Consider the following 16427-nt stretch of genomic DNA (forward strand, 5'->3'; position numbering starts at 1 on the left):
ATGGAGAAAGCAGATTTCTCTCTGTTGAAGACAGCTTTTTACATTCCCAGTGCTATCTCCATTAGAAGCTTCAGGCTCCTGTGATTCTGCATTGTTGAACCAACTCTTCCCATCTCTTGTTTACTTACTTATGGTAAGTTACAACCACTTCTGCTTTTTCTTGCAAAAGTGTTAATAATTTTATCTACTATTCTGGCTGACAACCACACATTAAGCAGGAGTCTTCCATTGTAATACAAAAGTCTCTCTCTGAATGCTGGCAAATCTTAGGTCTTTCCTTGGCTTTCAGTCAAGTAAGAAAGGCATTCTTTGATAAATGAATTTAAAAACATTTTCCTTGCTTCCTCTTAAGCAAGTGTCATGGTCAATACCAATACTTGTTGATAATGGCATAGAATGAAAACTCTTGGTAAAAAAGAACCACATACTAAGCTGGTAGAAATGGAAATAAATCACGTTGTGATGTTTTACATCTTTAATCAGTAACAGCAAGCAGAATTCATATGTCACTTCACCTAGTGATAGTTGGGTTAACTATTTTTCCTATGAAGAGTGTACTGTTTGTATCTCTATCAAAAATCAGCATGAGGAAGGGATGGTTGAATTCAATGGTTGGAGGAAGTGACACTGTCATTATTTCAGCAGCAGTTGCTGCTGCTGCCTCAGGATCTCCCTCATCAACATCCAGAGAAGCCTTATGAATAGCCTAGGAGGAAAGAAAACAGAGAGTCATTCTGGGCAGACAACAGCCACCTGAGAGATGAATCAGACCCCTTTTAGAGCAGCCCTGCTTTTGAAGATCAACTGAGAAGGTAATAGAGGCAGTGGAGATGTGAGCTACGTCACTGCAGTTATGGCTGCTTTAAATAAGGACCAGGATGGAGCTACAGAAATCTCCTCAACAACAACAACAGAAAGCTCCAGACTATTTTTCCTCTGTCCCAAAGGTTGGAGGAAGGATGGAGGCCTCACTTGTAAGAGTTTGTCTGCACCTTCAAAACTGAGACTCCAGGGAGGGAGGACAGGCTGAGGGAGACAGTGCTTGATGTTCCTCTCATGTTCCAGAAACTGCACAGGAAATCTTGGCTGATACCAATCTTGGAAAAAACAGATGTGCAGCAAATTAATCTGACCTCCACTGTCTCTGAGAGCCTAACTCCTCTTGTAAGCTTGCAGGTTGAGGCCAGGGTAAGCACAGCTGCAGGCAAGCTGGGAGCTGTATTTAAGTGTTTCTGGATGCTACCACAGAGGGGTGTTCCTGCACATTTGTCAAAGAAAGGAGAGGGCCAGCAGCCACAGACTTACTTTAGAAACCTTCAGCTCTGGGGCGCCAGTGATGCCAGAGAGATCTGCCTGGTTGGTGAACACATCCACAATTCCCATCTTGCTAAGGGTGCTCATTATTTCATAGCTCCCAGAAATAGAAAATTTGGGGAAATAGAGGCTTATCAGCCTGTTAGGTAGAGGAGAAACACAGAAAGTGGTGAGCAGGATTTTTCACAGAGGTAAATGATGATGAGAAAGCTGTGTAATTCTCATGAATGTCAAACCACTGGCATCAACATAATAGTAGAACTGAAATTGCCATTTGTTTCTCATAGCTTCTGCCATGAAGATTTTCCTGTGTTGATCTTGAAGGAACTTGCACCAAGAAATCATTTAAATAAGGATTTTCCTGATTTTGCAGCCTAGAATGATACATTTTTATTTTTCATATTTAAGGTATCATGTCATTGGTTCATATCAAGTTTGCTACCCATTATGTTTTTATTAACTGTGCTGGCATTTCTATAATGATGCATCAAGGATCATGGGTGTGAACTGCACTGCCTTATTAGTTGTGAATCAGGGCAGAGCTCGGTAAATTAGGCGCATATTAACTTGATATTACTCATCTGCTGGTGCTAAGGTCTCTTCCCTCTCAGACAAACAAGGTTGTAAAGCATGTTAATGTTAGTTTCAGTGGTAGAAGCTAACACAATCTCGTTTGATTTTTATCGTTTCAAAACCAAAATGCCTGAGAAACACAATTAATCACTAGCCCGTTCTAACAGCTACTGTGTGCTGCAGTGGTTCTTGTAAGGATGACATTTGTCTAGGACATATCACGTTTGTGCGCATTACTACAAACTGTTTAAGTTACGGTTTATTTAAGGTTCAGATGTATGTCTGAGTCACAGTGTGTCAGTGAGACATGAGAGGTAAAATACATTGGCTGAAACCTCAATATAGGAGATTTGCCTTAAAATTGCCACCTTCCCACTCAGTCGATGGACTTTTTTAAGAAATGCTACTCTAGGCTTATTATTCAGAATGCTGGAAGCCCATCAGGATGGTCTCTGCTCTGGTGGAGGGAGCTGGAAGTCACTCAGGCATGCACAAGGGAGTAGTTAAATACCAACCAGCTGCAAGATTTTTACAGCTAGGGAGCACAAGCCAAAAATAACCCACTCAGTTCCCAGAATCAGCAAGTTCATAGTGTTTGCATTCCCAAAAAAAGAAAAAAAAAAAGACTATAAATCTAGGTGCCGCTGCAGCTGACTGACAGAAGATTACCTCTGGAAGAAATGGTCTGACCATTCCTGGATGTTTTCCTTGACCAGAGTTTGCTCTAACTGCTTCATTTTCCCTTTTGCTGGCAGAACCAGAAATGCAGTAGCACTCCCATTATAATTAAGCCGTACCACGGTGCATGACAGCTCCTCATCAAAGTAGAAGTCGAATGTGCCTGTCTGGTGCATCATGGGGACTTTCACAGTAGTTTCAGCATCCACAAAGAACTTCCTTTCTTCAGTGTGCTCTGGTTTAAAAGGCTTTTCCCAGTTGCCTGATACAGAGAAGGAGAATGCAGCTGAATATCCCATGTCCCAGCCCATCATAAATTGAATTTTATATAACTAGCAATAATATTCACCTATCCCTCCATTTCTTATGTGACCCAGTCTAGGTGATCCTGCTCTGCCGGGAGGGGTTGGACTGGATGATCTTTTGAGGTCCCTTCCAACTCCTGAGATTCTGTGATTGTGACTCTTAAATTCAGAATTTTCAAACGTAATATTTTAAAACGTGTATCACAGTAAAGCAAGAGTCTTTCACCTGGTCAAAAGAGTGCATTAGATTCCAATTTAACTTTATTTTTCAGATGCCACTAAGTGAACTAATTAGACAATTTCTTTGTACCTACCACTACTTTTCTGTTCAGGTGATCTGAGTGGTCTTTCTGTAGGGTGTCATTTAAGGGCTTACCTGCCATTATTTGTGTGCTTATTTGTATTAATTTCATTTCTATTGACTTTAACCATAAGCCTCAATTTTTAGATAAAATTAATGTAGGATCTCATAGCTGAGTGCTGTTATGACAGGCTTAAGAGCACATCATCTAACCCACACCAGAAATGCACTGTGTTTCCACTTTGTGCCTTAAAATGTCCTACCCTGATCATCACTAGCTTCTTCCATATATAAATATGTTAGTGTTTATACATAAAGGACTCTGATAGGAAAAAAGGAGCGTGTAGCAAATTAGGCCACTGAATTGTGCATACTTTTAAAGGGAAGCATTAAAAGGATTAGGTGCATCTCAGTGCCTCCACTGAAAAATTAGAACATGGGGCAATTGGTTTCACAGCTAAACCCACAAAAGCAAGCTCAGGCTTGGAGCCTGTGGCTTGGAGCAGAGCTCCAGTGGTCACCATAAGGAGAACCAACCCTCCCTGGCCCCCAGCTGCCTTTCCACACCAAGCAGGGTCCTGCCACCTCTCCACCACCTCCAGGATGCCATTAGGGGCGCTTCTGGCCCAGCAAAGAGCATCTGAGTTTTACCCCAGAACAATTTCCAAATGTGGCAGCTGACATTACATCTGTTGATAATAACATGAATGCGGATCCTAGAGGACTTACCTTTAAAGTAAGCAAAGCTAGCCAGAAGCATCACAGTCTGTGGATCCATGTCCTTGACCAAACTAGTAATTTTCCCATGTGTTTTCCTCTCTATATAATCATTGATCTGCTTCTCAGCCTCCGTGGAATTGTTAAAGTCAGTGGTAAAAGCCTCCAGTTGATACAGAGCTTTGGCATCATTTAAAAACTTTTCTAGAGGTTTCAGCTTCTCTGTTAGAAAGATGGCATTCCCCATGTTGAGCTGGACCCCACTCTCAGGATGGCTCAGCATGTGGATGAGGTTGTGGAAGCCGTCATGTATCTCTTTCTCCTGAATCTTTGTGAGGTTGAAGGAGAGTCCTTCCAGGATCTGAGTCTTAGTGGTTGATCTACCCCCTAGGGCCAGCATCGCAAATGCAGTGGAGATGCTTACAGGAGAAAAGAAAATGTTCTTTTTGGGTGCTTCCAGTGCAACCTCTTTAAAAAACTGAAATGCAAAGTCTGCATTGTTTGGCACTAGTTTGAGGCAAGCGATTGCTTCACCTCCATGATGCATGTGGTATTTAGGTTCATTTGGATCATGTCCATTGTGAGTCTGACCATGAGCAACAGCATGAAGCCCAGCCAACAGCAAACTTATGTAGAATGGGGTCTTCATCTTCTTGCATTAAAACCCTATGGGAAAAAGGAGAAGCTGTTACTAAGGTAAGTAAATTAGTTAAGTAGAAATAGTTACTCTGCCATTGCCACTGAATCAGAAATCTTATCTCTTTTTTTTGTCCTCAATTTCAATCTTCTCCAACTCTCAAGAGATTTTTTTTTTGTAATTTTCCCAGGCCTCCTGGTAAGTCTCTGTCAGCTCTTTCTGCCACCCTCACCCTACATACCTGTAAAGGCAAAATTCAGCATGGATTAGCTGAATACACAGCACCCTCAGCAGGCCAGAGAATGGAGCATATCCTGTCAGAAGACATGCTACGGCTCATCACTGGAGGGCTGCAACACCACTGTGCTTTTCACACTAATGGTCTAAGATAATTCCTGGGAAGTGCATCACAGAAAAAGTATGGATGTTTTGCGAGTAAAGGGAGAAAGAGGAAATTCATACAATTGGTATATCAGAAAGCAATCAGTAGCTATGTATAAACAGGATCTGAGCAAACAGACATGAAGGAGATCTTTAAATAAACTTTTGGTCAGATTGATAAGGTACCCTATTTCTAGAGAGGTGAACTGTTGGTGGCTGTTTTTCAGTAGCAAACCAACTATAAAGCCCTGTGTCTCTAAGGAATAAGTGCTCTTTCTTTCTGAATAAAAATGATGCAACACCTTAAATAAGAACCTGGAGTAATGTGTTGTCTCTTAATAGACAAACCAAACTGTTGGAGTGGTTCATTTTCAGCACAGCAGAAGGACTCAATGTCACTGTCAAAAATAAGGCCTTATTTTTATCAGATGCTCTACTGGTCAAAGGGTGATACATTTATCAACCTTGGCCGTGTTGGCCGCATTCCTCTGCAGAGCTGACACTGCACAAAGGGACTTTGGAAATCTGGATATGAATGTTACAGTGGGCCTCATTTCTGAGGAAGAATCTAGGGCAAAGAAATGGTCAGAGTGTTGCAAAGTATTTGGGTAGATAATAAGCCAGATTTGCTAAAACTTGTGCAAGGAGAGATACATTAAACTATTTGCATCTTTCTGCTCTGGCATAATTCACCTTAAGAGACTCTTGACAGCAATTGCTGTGCTCTCCGTCCTGCTTTCTCCATAAGATCAGAGGGAGCAATTTGTGTTAGTAGTTGAATATCCAGTTACAATTAGACCTCCATAAGAACAACAAAACATTTGTGAGCTCTAATCAAGTATTCAAACATTTACATGTTGGATATAAGTATTTCTAAAATGCAGGCCTGTTTGCAATAGCACCTACTGTGTTACTGGCAAATGGAAGAACCATAAGGGTTCTTGGTAACTACCTTTTCAATTACTGTGCACAGTAGTTTTAAATTATAGTTTGGCCTCCTCTGGTTTTGACATTGAAATGATACTTCTCAATATATCTAGCTACTTGTAACTCAACATAAGAGCTCCAGTTCTGAATATTTAAAAGTGCCATCAGTGAGCCAATGTATTAGTCAGACTTTGAAAAGAAATCAGCTCCCAAACAAAAGCATCAGAGCTAAATCTAATCTATTTCCACATATCCAGCAGGCCGATTCAGAAGCTGTCTCTGGATAAGCTATTAGCTGTGAACTATTTACTCAGCTGCAGTCATAATTTATTAAGAATAACATGAATACCAAAGAATGAAACATTTCATTTGAGACATAAGTCACCACCTGTTCTCTGCCTCATCACGTTTAATATTTATTACAAAACACAGCAGAAAGATGGACTTTTCTACATACACATTGAACTGCCAATTTCTATTTATTTGGAATGCAAAGTAGACATGGAACTTAACTGACCCGGCTTCAAAATTATGGCTGATGGATATGAAATGGTTTTGCTGTAAGGGTTCTGTAAAATATTGGTTACAGATTCTGAAGGTTTTTTTCCTATCCTGATACTTTTTGCTCCGTGTAGTTATGACATGTTTGCATTTGTGGTTAATTTATGTACTTTCATGGAATTAATTTCATTTTATTACAGCTCTGAATTCTCAGATAATTAAATACAATCTGAATCTGAATCATCCATCTGTTACTCAGTACTGGCCAATCAAAACCAGTCAAGACTCATGAGTCAGCCTTCACAAAAATATTGATAATGGTTGATTTTAAAATCATAAAATTGGAAAAGAATAATCAGCAGCAGTTTGTAGAGGTCTTTTTTATGGTTTAAGCCTTGAAGATAAAAGTGGCTGACTGTATTAGACACTTCTTTGAAACATAAAGGTACTTTTATAACAGAATTTGTATCCTGTAAACCTTTAGAATATGACTGGGGTTTGTTATTTCATACTTGATATTTACTATTTGATGTTATTGTGGATTCTAGATTAGCAAGTGATCAGGCAGTGATAAACTGACAACAGAGACCCTTTCAGTATGAAGCAGAAGATGCAGATTCTCATACGGTCTTAATCACTAAGTGATTTTCCTACCAAGCATACTTGCTAACAATTTATTAAAAAAGCGAAGATCTGAGAACTTGTGCTAAAAAACCCTTAGGGAATTCCCTACCTGAAGGTGCTACTTTTGCAGGTATCTTCCCATCTTAAGACCTTTACTCAGATATTCTCCAGAAAAACAGCTTGTCCATAAACAAGGGGGTAGAAGTGAAAATCTCTTCAATTCCAATTCCAAATCTACACTGATTTGTTGAATAGCCTGGAAGGAAACACGTTTACCTCTCTGCCTCTTTTCTCCTCTTTGTCTATGTTATGCAATGACAATATATTTGTGGTATTGACAAAAGCGTTGCTTTCAAGAAGGGTTTTCAATCAAGCCAGACAATGGCACAAGAGCATGCCAACACCTCAAGGACAGTGTTCCTTTAAGCACTTTATCTGTAATAGACTTGGTGATAACACTTGACGAATAGATTAGCTCCTCCCTGTCACACGGTCTTCCTTACCATGCAACCCAGAATGGTAGTACTCATTCTGGACAGTATATCCTAGAAAGAAAATGAAGAAAACTGAGACTACCTGAAGTTACCCGAGAATAATTCTACCAGAAAGCCTGGAAATGAGCTGGATTAAGTTTTCTTCTGGCAGAAATTCCTTCTTTGTGGCTATAGCTAATTTGTCCACTTTCAGGCTAATTTTTATCTCTGCAATTTGTGGAGACAATTCTGAAGACATTTAGAGTCCCATGTAATAGCCCAGGAGGTGAATATTCATCCCATGCTCCTCCCATAATGGGTCTTCCCTTCACTGATAATCTCATTTCAGACAACATGAAAATTTGCACTGCTCAAAAACATATGCAGGCATGAAATGGAAAAGCTATTTGCTCACCAGATGGTGCTGCTTCCCTCCTGATTGCTTCTAAATCAGGAAATCTGAGAAATCTGTCTCCTGATAGCGGCACTGTGAGGGCATCGGGCACATCAAGACACAGCCCCACCACCACCAGTAGTGTCTGCTGAACTGCTCTCAGCTACTCAGGGCCATATCTGAAATATTATCATCCAAGCACAAAAAAAAGTCCCAAAAGAAAGGCTTGACCAGTCACATCTGTGTGTGAGAAAATGACCTCAGAAACCTACTGTCCAGGTCCACCTTCTCACCGGAGCACCACAAACTCACATGTGCTTTCCTGGCTGGCCAGAAAGCTCTCTGTGTACCTCATTGTGTGCACTTGGTCATGCTCAGGGGCTTTTCCAGACTGATCAGCTTTTTTACTTCTGTAAAGCAGCTGATTTACTTCTCTTGCGATTCGGAGTTTTGATGCCTCCATGCCTGAGGCCCCTGAGAAGGTTGCAAGCACAAGCCAAGAGCATTGGATGCTGCAGAGAACCCAACCACTGTGGCTATTTCATTAAAAGTAATTCCTTTTGCGGCAGAAACTCTGTCTTCTGCCTGGCCACCATCAGCGTTTGCTGTTGAACCTGAGTTACTGCACATGCACAGGGATGAAGCATCACTGAGGTCAGAGGACGAAAAAGAAGATGAAAAAGAACCAGTGCAGTGCTTAGGGCAGTTAGGTGGCACAGAGGGGATTTTCTTCTATCTGCAAAGCAGTAGCTGTCCCAAGAACAGATCAGACCAGGTTCCCAGTTTGTACTTTCCAGTGTGCCTGGTCTCTGGCTCCATGAACATGTTGACCTCACTGGGATCTTAGGTCTCCTGTGCATGTGGAGAATACTATTTTCTTTCCTTCCTTCTCAATGCTCCTGTGATCTGATGATCAGAGCAATAAAGAGGTGTCTCATTTAAGAGGGAAGCAGACCATAGATATCCCATGCCCTAAGCAAAGATGTTTCTTGTAGACCTTGAATATAAAAATCAGCAGAATTACTTAAAAAGAATCACCAATACTTTAAAAAAAAAGCTCTAAGCACCCATCCTCAGGCTTTTAGTGGATCAAAGCCTTATTTCCTCTAGCAGGAGGTACATCTGAGAAAGACCCACTTTTAGGTGTCTCAGATTTGCTGGGTCCAGAGATCACCTTGCATCCCTGCAGAGCTTGTAAGTTCTCACTCATTCTGTCAGGTACCTGACAGGGCAGACAACTCCATGCTTCAATTGTGATGCCTATGTCCTTTAATTCCAGCTGACCTAATAAAAGCCTCTTTATCACTGGAACAACTACAAAGACAGATTTCAATACAATGTACAACCTTAGGAAAGACTTAAAATCAATTGCATGCAACTAGAGGTTGCACTTTTGAAGTCTCTATAGGAAATAAAAAAAAATTGACTACTTACAGCAGCTTCCAAGGATCCTGCTGTCTTCACCAGGACTACCCTGCAGCTCCCTCTGTTATTTATACTGTTAAATAGCATTATGAAAGCAAAGTGTACTCTAGAAAACATTAACCAGGGCAGACAAGTGTTATTACTTTAGGAATGGTGCAGAGTAAACAGTGAAGACAATTTTTTGGGGGAGGCACCTGATTTTTGCTGTATACGCATGGCCAAACCCTGCCTCTGCTTACCACAGTGGTAAGAGTCCTCCTGTATTTCTGCAGATCCTCCTGCTGGGAATCCAGCCCCTCACTCTAGCAAATACTTCACATGCATCATTAACTTCTGTAAAGGGCAGGAATTCGTACAGTGGAAGTACTGAAATGAGTAAAATTAAACACATACATAATACTAGACAGGAACCTAAGGAAAAGACAGCTGGATGCATGCTGCAGCCAGGTCTCATCTTAGTATTTTGCACAGAGATATTTTGCTTCCTCTACTCCAGGCTTTTATTTGGCATATTTGTTTCAAATGATCCACTTTTCTTAATTATCTACATTGCCATTAATAAGAGTCAATTTCTGGGGACATCACTAGTAAACATAATATTAAAGCAGTAATTAAAGCTGGTGTTCATGGTGGCTGAGGATTGCTATAGGTATGGCAACAAGATGGCAGAGATGGGCGCTCAGGAGCCCATGGTACCCAGCTCACCCCAGTAAGATTTGGGGTCACCAGTACCTCATGCAGCAATGGATTGAAAGACAAACTGTTGCCCTGTGCTCTGTAAGCAGGGGCTGGTACAAGGTGCAGGCATTGCCAAAATGCAGGCAAGGAAATGTCAGACTGGTACACCAGAGCATGCTTTCACACAGAGGAGGACACGTGGCTGGGCTACTTGGGTTTTACTTGATCCCCCCTTAAAGCCAAACCTGATGCAGGAGGCTGTGCTTCTACAGCACCCATGGAGGAGCAACCACAGGGGCTGTGTAATGTGGGTGTAACTGAGGGACTGGACAAAGCTCACAGCTCAGTGCCCAGCTGAACAACTTCCACCCAGGACGAGCATCCCCTTGGGAAATAGTGGATTGCAGGAGGAAAGGTGCTATACTTCATACAATCATTTAGGTTGAAAAACACGCTTAAGATCATCGAGTCCAGCCATTAACTGTGTCCAGCTGTTAACCTAACACTGCCAAGTCCAACATTAAGCCAGTTGCCTAAGTGCCACATCTACACGTCCTTTAAATATCTCCAGGGATGGTGACTCCACCACTTCCCTAGATGAAGCTGTTCCAGCTCCACAACACTTTCTCTGAAGAAATTTTTCCAAATACCCAAACCAAACCTCCCCTGGCACAACTTGAGGCAATTTCCCCTCACCTTGGCACTTGTTACTTGGGAGAAGAGACCGACCCCCACCTCGCTCCAACCTCCCTTCAGAGAGTTGTAGAGGACAATAAGGTCTCCCCTCAGCCTCCTTTTCTCCAGATTAAACCACTCCAGCTCCCTCAGCCCCTCCTCATAAGACTTGTACTCCAGGCCCTTCAGCATCTTTGTTGCCCTTCTCTCGACATGTTCCAGTACCTCAATGTCTTTCTTGTAGTGAAAATGTCTTTTCTGATAGTGTAGATTGTGGGAAGAATCTTTCAGAAGCACAAGCTTTACAATAACAGGATAATTGTTATGTTGGGCATTTCCTCTGGGTCATTCCTCAGGAGCAAATGGAAGCGTTTATTTTCCTTTGTTTCTCAGCATGTCTCCTTGCACATGTGGAAATACCAGTAGGAGGGCTTCATGCATGCAGGGCTGTCAGAGCTGCTGCAAATCCTTCCTTTCCCGGCATGCCCTCTCTTTCTACTCCTTGGATGCCTTTCACCCGTGCAAAGTTAAGCAGAGCAGTTCAGTGTGAGTTTTGATCCAGGCTGCTAGAACATGTGTCTGCATTGGTCACCAGCTGGTAAAGCAGCAGCTGGGCACACGCAGCCTATTCCTCTTCAAAATAACAAAGGAAAACAGCCTGGAAAGTTACAGAGCCTTACCTGGAACACGTGCAGGCTGAGAATGGATAATTTGCACACCAAGGGACAAATGAGAACACAATTAAAGAAAAAAAATTGCAACTATGAGTAAAGGTATTGAGAAAAGTGAAGAAAAAAACCCGAAACAATTGACTTAACATCACTTCATTTAAAAGCAGTTTAGTCTTGCCTTTATCTGCTGATGTTTCTATGGGATTGCAAGAGGGAAAATTAATGACATCAAATCTAATCCGTATCAATCTCCAGTGTCATATGCAATGTGATACCCAATTTATTTTCCCTCATGTATACAGCAGTTTCATCCAATCATGTAAATTATCCTGAAATTCACAGAGGCTCTGTTTCAATATTTGATAGCAGAATATGTTACATATGAACTTGCAGCTCTCTTTTTGTGCAGGCAATGGGCTTATGTAGGCAATTCTCTGATATTTTGAAAAACAGCTCATTAGCAACAATGCTGTTAAGAATTTTTCCATTTGCTCCTGTTGGTCCTGTTCATTACTTTGAACCCCAAATTACTTTGTTTTTCTAAAAAAATTATTATTATTGCAAGATCTTAATAATACTATTTCATTTTCAGTAAATTGGCAACATTAACAAGAGTCATCCAGCATGAATTCCCTTGGAAACTGGCTGGCAGCAGTCCAAAGAGAATTAATTATTTAAATTAGATGAGCTGTGTGCTTGCTCCTCTGGCAGAGGAACACTTTCATCTTTTTAAAATTATTTTAAATTACCCCAAGAGCCATTTTCACACACGATGGGTTGTTGGTGTTCTGATGATGTCCTTGGGAGTACAGAGAGCACAGGAGTCCTTCCCACGATAGCGTTGGGATTAAATGTCAGCGTGGAGCTGGTGAAAGCTGCATCTTTCTCTCTGCTGCCAGGACGTGTTTAATATGTGGAGCTCTGTTTCTTGCTGTGTCACAAGGGGAAATGCACTCTTGGTTACATAAAGTGTTCAACAGTGACCTGCTGGAACAAATTACCCACAGCACCAATACAGAGCAGGTACAACTGTGTCCAGTATCTGCTCAAACCCTTCCAAGCAAAGGTATGGCAAATCTTCACCTTTAAGTTGCTTCTTCCCCAATTTCATGCTGTACACTGGTCTTGCCCTCTGCCAGCCCTACACATGCAATACAGTGAAGAACCTCCACGTCCCAGGGATACTCTTACTTTCTGTTGCTTCTGAAATTTGGCTCTGAATCAGCTTCCTTCTTTTCCCAGGCTGCGGTTCCACACTTACTTTAACCTGAGCAAAGTGCACGATGCTGCTGTCAGAAGTGTCGCGTCTTCCTGCATCCTTCCCATCTCTTCAGGATGGCCCAGGACAAGTGGGGAGAGGCTGGGAGACCTGAGCTTGTTCAGCCTGGAGAAGAGAAGGTGAAGGGGGAGGCTGTACCTTCTGTTCTCCCCTACGTAATGGGCTACCTTAGAGAGAAGATGGAGCCAGAGGTGGTAGTGCTTAAGGCAGGGGACGCAAGCTGCAGCAAGGTAAATGCAAATAGGATATAAGGAAAGTAATGTTCACAGGAATGTGATACTCAAGGGCAAGACACCCTGTGAGGCTCTGAAGTTACTGTCCTCAGAGGCATCCAGAACCTACCTGGACACGGCGCTGAGCAGTCTGAGCTAGAGTCCAGGCTGGTGCTGCTGTGAGCAGGTGGTGGGATTGGATGACCTCCAGAAGTGCCTTGCAACCTGAATTATTCTCCTTTTCTAATAAAAATGACTATGAAACCATGCTCTCAGGAGTCCCTGTCTCCACTCGCACTACAGGTTTGCATCTCCCCTTGCAGAGAAACCTCCCTCTGCTTTTCACTGCACGACTCCAGAGCCTCTTTCCCAAAGCATTCAGCCCCTCCAGGAAGGTGCTACCTCCTTTGTCCTCTGGTGTGCCCCAGCAGAGCTGGCACAAGGAGAGCACACATCCTCCCCCGGCTGCCCAGACACAGGCTGTGCCAGAGCCCAGCACTCAATATGCACGTTGGGAACAAACAAATCTGGTGGAGCATCTGCCATCCTCCCAGCACGCACCCCTCAGCGATGCTGCCTGGGCTCCAGCTCGCAGCATGGCACAGGACTGTGCTTTTCGCCTCAGAGGCTTTTGAAGGTTTACAGCACTGATCTCAGTAGGGATCCATGTAACTGCCTTGATTTCTTTAGATCTGCCTGCTATTAAGACCTGCTAACTGAATGCTTTTTAAAAGCCTGTGTTGGAGGGGACATGGGGAGTGGCAACCTTGGAACAGGCAAACCTGAATGGGCTGTTTTAAAATTAGAAGTTGTCCCAGAGAAACACTTGATACTGTCCTTTTCCTTCACATACCTCCATTAAGATGGTAATTATTCATATGTGTCCTTAGCGGGGCATTCAAGCAGTTGAGATTTAACTCCATTTGCTTCCGTAGACATGCAAGAAGCATGAATTTGTGTGTCTCAACAGCTCTCATGCTTCATGTCTACCCTCAGGACAAGATAAAAGCATCTCCAAAGATGGGCTTGCATGATTGCAATGGGGAGAGCCGTCCCTGATTCTTGACAAAATCCTTCAGCACAGAAGAACAGTTTGGAAAGTGTTCAAATGCATGCTAATTTGTTTCATACATTTACATTTTTTTATTATCTGAGTAGACTTATGTTCTTGCTTTCTTGTGCCATGAGTAAACAATAAATGTGAGTGGGTCTGCGAACAAATGTTGACAATTCTTTGCCTTTTATCTGGGCAGATTTCACTCCTTGCTGTGTCTGTTTGCAATTGTTCCCTCTGGAGAACTGTAGGGAAGAGGAAAAATTGGTGAACCTGTTACTCTGGAGCTATGTGGTCTGAACATACTCAGTGTTAGATCTTTATTTTGATAACAGGTGGTTCTTTCACCACAGAAATCCCTAGGTTTAAAATGTTTAAAATGTCTGCACACCTCTTGCCCTGTGCTGCAAGACAGAGGATCCATAGGAAGCTGCCCGGGGATGGTGCCAATTTCTTCACATGCCCTGTGGAAACACTTTCTTCTGTCAAATCTCTCCTTAAAAAGCACATCACCTCTGTGGAGATGCCTTTAGATCTCTCTGAAATGGCTCGGAAATTGGAGACTGGACTCTTATAGAAATCCCTGTCCCAGGAGATTGAAAACGAGCTGATTCTTTGGCTTGATTTTAAACCTCAGAAGTCTACCATCACCTGTGCGTTAGGCTGATTGCTCCCACATTTGCATTGTCTTCTCCCCCAGAATCACATTTTTTTGTCCCGTACACAATCTGTAGTGATCATCATGTACTTAGACTCATCAGAACAGCCCCTGGGCTGCACTCTGCCTCCCCCTCCTGTTACATCGGGTGTCTTTGTACCAGTGATAATGAAAATGCTGAGTCAGCCTGCACCCAGAGCACACCCCCAGGAAAGCCCAATTTCTCCTTAACACGGGGTCACTAAAATCTTAAAAAATGGTTTCCAAATTTTTACTGATCTTATAGTGCATATTTCTGTGTCTTATGTAAGAATATGTCATGTAAGACAATAACGCCTTACTAAACCTAAATATAACCCAGCTATTGCTTAGTTAAGCTGTACTTTAGCTCAACTATTTCCTAATGACAAGGCTTGTTACTCTGCCATTGGAGGAGATTAGGTCGATCTGATGTGGTTTGTTTTTGGCAAAACCATTTTTCTGTTGTCATCTTGCTTTTTTTTTTTCCTTGCTATTTATCATCTTGTTATTTTCTAGATGCTTTACTAATATTTCCAGCATTTTTCCAGGAACTGGAGTTGGGCTGAGTGTCCTATAATTCCCTAATTGTTTTTTTCTCTTGCTTTCTTTAAAGAAAGAGACTTTTTATCCTTTTCCAATGCTTTGAAAATTTATTACTCTATTCTTTTTTAAATGTTGGTTTGTTTTCACTTAGAAGCACAGAGTTTCCTCTGCCCCTTTGCAGAGGCTGGGAAGGACATGGGGAGCTCAAGGGGGATATGGGGTATCTGCAACTGGTTTGGGGAGCTGGAGAAGTCTGTAAATGGAGGGTGACCCCTACATACACACTTTTTCTCTCCACTTTCCCAAACTACTGCTTGAATAGGAATTCCACACAAGGGTAAAGACAAAGTTGTGCCTGTTTAAGTAGAACTCATTATAATCAATGCTGGCAGGGTTAACCACTGCGACTGAAGGTTTTTGATTAGTAACAGATTAACCAACGTGAAATACACCTTAATACCATCATGAAATGCACCTTAGTAGCCACCTTCTGTTGTTAATGTGAACACACTTGATTGCCCCACTGTAATTATTGCATCAAAGGTGAACAGTTTGTATTGAACTGCCAAGTACAGAGTTTTCTGAAGGATTTACTGTTTCCCCCAGATAGAGAGTGCTGCTGGTTGGCCTATGAACAGAGGCAGAGGATGATGTGCTCTGATGTATAGCATAGCTTTAGGAACAGCCCACAGCGAAGTAATGAGAAGTAATCCTCACCTTCTGAATGCAAGGTTTATGAAGTACTTGTAGATATGAACTGTTCGTAAGAGCGTTGTTACCTGAACAGATAAATCATGGACACTTTCCACTGAGCAAACTGGTCTGTTCTTGCACTGCTGGCACAGAAAAAGGTGTCCCAGTGCTGCTGTGGAAAGGTAGTGGGAAGATCACACCATCAGGAGGTCCAAGCAGACTGGCAGACCTGTCCCACATATCCCTGTCCCAACAGCCACATAGCTTAGGTGTAGCGGTTTGGTCTCGTCTTTGATTTAAAAACCAAAACAAACCAAACAACCAAATCTTGTTCTGGCAGAAAACTGCCTGTCCTTGGTTTAATCCAAGCAACCCATGAGATGGCACTGTGGATCGCATGGGCACAACAGAGCAGGAATTGCCTCGTTGAACTAAGCTTAGGGCTGGGGTGGGAGCTGGTGCTGATGCTGGCACCAAGCAGGCACCAAGGGAGAGGTTGCAGTCATCCCTGGAGCACATGAAGGCTCTTAGCTAGGAATGGTGCATTATGAACTTAATTTTCAACAAAACAAGAGGGAATTGCCTGAGGCTGGGCTGATGAAATGTCATGTGGGTAGGCAGACCCTTCCTAAAGTATGTATAGGATGTACCCAGAGATATGTCCAGGCATTGCTCACCTGCTTGAAATAGCAC

General features: G+C 42.4%; 1 protein-coding gene across 1 annotated transcript; it reads right to left on the reverse strand.

Moving 5' to 3' along the window:
• Nucleotides 1–470: 470 nt before the first annotated feature.
• LOC104537458 (alpha-1-antiproteinase 2-like) lies at nucleotides 471–4537 on the reverse strand. The gene is made up of 4 exons (XM_010180352.1): nucleotides 3901–4537; nucleotides 2557–2827; nucleotides 1306–1453; nucleotides 471–706 (listed from the first exon to the last, which is right to left on the reverse strand). The coding sequence occupies exons 1-4, from the start codon at nucleotides 4535–4537 to the stop codon at nucleotides 512–514; spliced, it is 1251 nt and encodes a 416-aa protein (XP_010178654.1). The 3' UTR covers nucleotides 471–511.
• Nucleotides 4538–16427: the final 11890 nt, after the last annotated feature.

Source organism: Mesitornis unicolor, unplaced genomic scaffold, assembly GCF_000695765.1.
Source record: "Mesitornis unicolor isolate BGI_N332 unplaced genomic scaffold, ASM69576v1 scaffold2013, whole genome shotgun sequence".
Taxonomy (NCBI): Eukaryota; Metazoa; Chordata; class Aves; order Mesitornithiformes; family Mesitornithidae; genus Mesitornis; species Mesitornis unicolor.

Excerpts from the sequence above, each read along its gene's own strand:
- LOC104537458 (XM_010180352.1), bottom strand. The coding sequence starts at position 4,537 with ATGAAGACCCCATTCTACATAAGTTTGCTGTTGGCTGGGCTTCATGCT. Across the intron at positions 2,828-3,900 it reads TAGCTTTGCTTACTTTAAAG|GCAACTGGGAAAAGCCTTTT; the intron begins GTAAGTCCTCTA and ends TCTCTGTATCAG. Across the intron at positions 1,454-2,556 it reads TCAGACCATTTCTTCCAGAG|GCTGATAAGCCTCTATTTCC; the intron begins GTAATCTTCTGT and ends TCTACCTAACAG.